Raw genomic sequence first — 4,596 nt, 5'->3', positions numbered from 1 at the left:
TCAGCTTTGGCAGAGGCCACTCAGCCACAGACGGCGGAGATGATTGGAGGCAATGCATCCAGATCAGACTTCACGCACACGCAGACTGACACAGAAGAGGTCAGCGCCGGTGAGGGGGACAGGACCGTCCCTGAGGACTCGCATGTGGAGACAACATCGTCCTCATCTTCCGACAGTGTTGGTGAGTCTGCACTGTTGTCACAGACTGGGAGTGGCCAATCAACACCTTCGGTCGGGACACAGCACACAGGGCCCACACTGCCGCCAAATGCACCATGTACTGTTCGTGCACGCAGGAGTAGGGGGAGCAGAGTGGCGTTCGGTGTCGGCACCGCTGCCCCAGCCTCGGTGAGCCAAAATGCACTTTGTGCTGAGGCTGTTGATCTGCTGCGACAGCTGTGTGTGGGGCAGACCAATATGATAAATGCATTCCAAGACCACGATAGGAAGTTGGGGCAGGTGGTGGCATTCATGGAAGGGATGCATGGAGATCTTGCTAGTCTACACAGGATAGTTCAGTCATTGGCTAGCAGTGTGTCGTCTGCCATTGTACAGTCGCATGGACTGGGTGCTACTTCTGTTTCCCCATCTACCACACTGGAAATGTCAAGGGGGAGTGTACATTCTGATCAGGACTCCAATACAGGCTATTGCACTAGAAGCAGCGTCAGCCAGCACGTCAGGTCACGGAGGGCTCAACAACCATCCCCTAGGGCAGCAAAATCTGTTCACAAAGACAATGTCAGATACACTGGAGTACACACACAGGATCCACAAGTGGTGTTGGGGGACATGCCTCCACATGCTACACAGGCATCCCACACAAAAGGTACTCCCAAGACAAGGGTTACTCCCTGTTCCATGGACACTACCTTGGACAAGGACAGTCAGAAGACAAAGCCACCTCATAAGAGCATGGACACTCCCAAGGGCAGGGACACTAGTAAGGAAGGGGCCACTCTCAAGGGCAGTGACAAGGACAGTCAGGAGACAAAGGCACCTCATAAGAGCAGGGACACTCCCAAGGGCAGGGACACTAGTAAGGAAGGGGCCACTCCCAAGGGCAGGGACAAGGACAGTCAGGAGACAAAGGCACCTCATAAGAACAGGGACACTCCCAAGGGCAGGGACACTAGTAAGGAAGGGGCCACTCCCAAGGGCAGGGACAAGGGCAGTCAGGAGACAAAGGCACCTCATAAGAGCAGGGACACTCCCAAGGGCAGGGACACTAGTAAGGAAGGGGCCACTCCCAAGGGCAGGGACAAGGACAGTCAGGAGACAAAGGCACCTCATAAGAGCAGGGACACTCCCAAGGGCAGGGACACTAGTAAGGAAGGGGCACTCCCAAGGGCAGGGACAAGCACAGACAGGAGACAAAGGCACCTCATAAGAGCAGGAACACTCCCAAGGGCATGGAGAAGGTCAGTCAAAAGACAAAGGCACCTAAGAAGAGCAGGGACTCTCCCAAGGGCATGGACACACACAGGGAGAAGGTGTGTTCAGGAGACAGGTACACCAGAGACGACAAGTCTGCTGCCAGGAACAGGGCACCATCCAGTGAACAGGGAAAGTCCAGAGACAGCATTCCTCCTACGGAAAAGGAACATCCAAGGGACAAGGCTTCTCCCATGGACACTGGCACTGTCAAGGACAGGCATACATCACCCCTTGCTGCACTAAGGTTAATGTTGTTGAGGGAACGGAATACAGATGTTTCCGCGGTGGAGTCGCCCCTTACCTCCACTCCCATCAGGGCCCGCCAGGATCAGAGGAATGTGGGCCCTGTTGTAGCATCCCCCACGACACATGTTGCAGAGGCCAGAAGGCAGCCACACAGCAAACGACATGCATGCTCCAGCACGTCCCCAGAGAGCATACCCCCGGCAGCAGATGCACCACCCATGGTGGGTGACATTTAATTTCCGTCCGAACCACTTGCCAGTCCTGTCCTGTCCAGGGCGCACTTACATATCCCCAAGAGACGTAGACACACACCATTGACACATGCCCACCCCGATGTCGGTCAAGTCCAACTATCACCAGCTCCCAGAGCCACCCTGCCTCCTGGCCCATACAGCCCTGTGGCTCATCATTTCAGTGGTCCCAGTGGCGCAGCTGCAGTTGGGTCTCATGTGTCAGATAGTGGCACTGTGTCTGTTGTTTGCTGTCATGCATCATGTAGTAGCACTGTATCAGCTGTGCCCTCTCCTGTAGCTGGTGCTGGCAGTGTGTCTGGGTCTGTGGCGCATGTGTCAGTCACTCGAGCTGTGGCTGTGTCTCACACTCCTGTATCTGGTGCTGGCAGTGTGTCTGGGTCTGTGGCCCAAGTGTCAGTCACTCGAGCTGTGGCTGTGTCTCACACTCCTGTATCTGGGGCTGGCAGTGTGTCTGGGTCTGTGGCCCATGTGTCAGTCACTCAAGCTGTGGCTGTGTCTCACACTCCTGTATCTGGTGCTGGCAGTGTGTCTGGGTCTGTAGCTCACGTGTCATTCACTGCATCTGTGGCTGTGTGTCACACTCCTGTTTCTGGTGCTGGCAGTGTGTCTGGGTCTGTGGCCCATGTGTCAGTCACTCGAGCTGTGGATGTGTCTCACACTCCAGTTTCTGGTGCTGGCAGTCTGTCCGATGCAGGTACCTCACGCAATCCACATGATAGTGTGATGTGAGGTGCTGTTCAGTTCACTCACATGTCATGGAACATGGTGTGTACATTGTCCATTGTGTTCAGACTTCCACTGTTGTGGTCCTTGGGACGGGTTGCTTTGAATACGTACTTGTGCTGCCTCTGATGTACCTGCTCTGATGTCGACTATGCCCTGTTGGAGTTCTGATACTGCAGTCTACCCTCTCATGTACTGCCTCTGATGTACCTGCTCTGATGTCGACTATGCCCTGTTGGAGTTCTGATACTGCAGTCTGCCCTCTCATGTACTGCCTCTGATGTACCTGCTCTGATGTCGACTATGCCCTGTTGGTGTCTGATACTGTAGTCTGCCCTCTCATGTACTGCCTCTGATGTACCTGCTCTGATGTCGACTATGGCCTGTTGGTGTCCTGATACTGTAGTCTGCCCTCTCATGTACTGCCTCTGTTGTACCAGCTGTGGTGGCCACCATGCCCATGCTCATGCATACACTGTGATTATACCCCGATTATGTGTAATAAAGCCATTAAATCATGTGTCGTGCTTTGTCGGAGTTGTTCCTGCGTGTGTGATACAGGTGTGTTTTTGAATTTGCTTCTAATCAGTGGGTTCAGATACCTGACACTCCCCCTTCCGACGTCACGACCCTTGCAGGTACTCCCCTCCAGACAGCGAATGGTTTGTAGCGTACCTGCGTCGTCCTCGGTAGTGGGTCAGGAGTAGGACGTGGTGGATCGCGAAGAGTATCGGGTAAGCGTGTAGTGCTGGGTCCATGTCGGCGAGCAGCTCGTGGTGGGTATGTTCGCTGTGGGGCATCCGCAGTGTTCAGGCAGGTTGTTTTTCCGCAGCGCTTTTATGTGTATTTTCCGCCATTCCGCCATCTTGATTTGGAGGACGGTCCTACGCGTCAGTCCGTACGGCGGAGTCTCTGGATTGGTTACGTCCGCCGCGTGGTCGGATGTAGATGGCTCGCGGAGCGTGCTCTTCCGTCGCGGACGGAATTTGGGCAATCTTTCCTATCCTGATATGGCGGACGGAGTGACCGCGACAGGCGGACGCAGATCAGGCATGTTCCGTATACTCCAGGGCTGCGGAGGCACTTCCGTCCGCCATCCTAATGACCCCCTATATAAGGCCTGAAACCTATGGTTTTTTAAGTGAATATATATATATATATATATATATATATATTTATCACGCTCCAATTCCTCCTCTGATACGAGAAAGATGACAGCACTCGGGGGTTACTCTTTGAAAAGTGCAGATTTATTTATTCCTTGCAGGCACCCTCCACAAACGCGTTTCGGCGTGCTGCCTTCGTCAGTGTGGTAACAACGTTTTGCATTGCTCGGTGGATTTAAATAAGACATTCTCAGTTTCTAATTCCAATAATAGAAAACGACAGAGGACAACCCCACTGTGGTTGCTGTCGGCGCCATCTTTGAATGTTAATGTGCGCAACCTAAAGATGTTGCATAGGTTTTGCAATGTAGCCCACAGATGGGCAAGTCCATACAGAAAGTGGGTATACACAAAAATCATACTGTTCAAGGCATAAACAGAGTAGGAAATTAAGCCGTGGATCGGCTAGGGTCCTCTATCTAGTGCATCAAATAACAATCCACCAATATACTGCACGAAAATGCCATCATATGTTACCGAAAAAAGAGATCACAAAATCATTTTGCTGTACAAATCCAAATCTCAAATAATAATTGTATACATTGTTGTATAAGTGCATTCATGCATGCCATGAGAAACAACAGTGTTGACACCTATGCATGGAAAAAATCCAGACACAGGGACAACCTGTGCCTCCAGACAGTGCAGAAATCTATGAGATAAATCGTACATTATCACAGGGTAATTGTATCTAACACTGTAAACAAACAAACAAACAGGTACATGTGTCCGCATACGTCATGTACAACTTCTCATTCCAGCCACAATGA

General features: G+C 52.0%; 1 protein-coding gene across 1 annotated transcript; it reads left to right on the top strand.

Annotated features, from left to right (window-relative positions):
• The first annotated feature begins 417 nt into the window (after positions 1 to 417).
• Positions 418 to 1,680, top strand: LOC147728663 (uncharacterized). The gene has a single exon (XM_086963321.1). The coding sequence runs from the start codon at positions 418 to 420 to the stop codon at positions 1,678 to 1,680; it is 1,263 nt and encodes a 420-aa protein (XP_086819447.1).
• The last annotated feature ends 2,916 nt before the right edge of the window (positions 1,681 to 4,596 follow it).

This window comes from Lissotriton vulgaris, chromosome 3_1 (genome assembly GCF_964263255.1).
Source record: "Lissotriton vulgaris chromosome 3_1, aLisVul1.2, whole genome shotgun sequence".
Lineage (NCBI taxonomy): Eukaryota > Metazoa > Chordata > Amphibia > Caudata > Salamandridae > Lissotriton > Lissotriton vulgaris.
The sequence above is the reverse complement of the archived record's forward strand: the minus strand, read 5'-3'. Positions and strand labels throughout refer to the sequence as shown.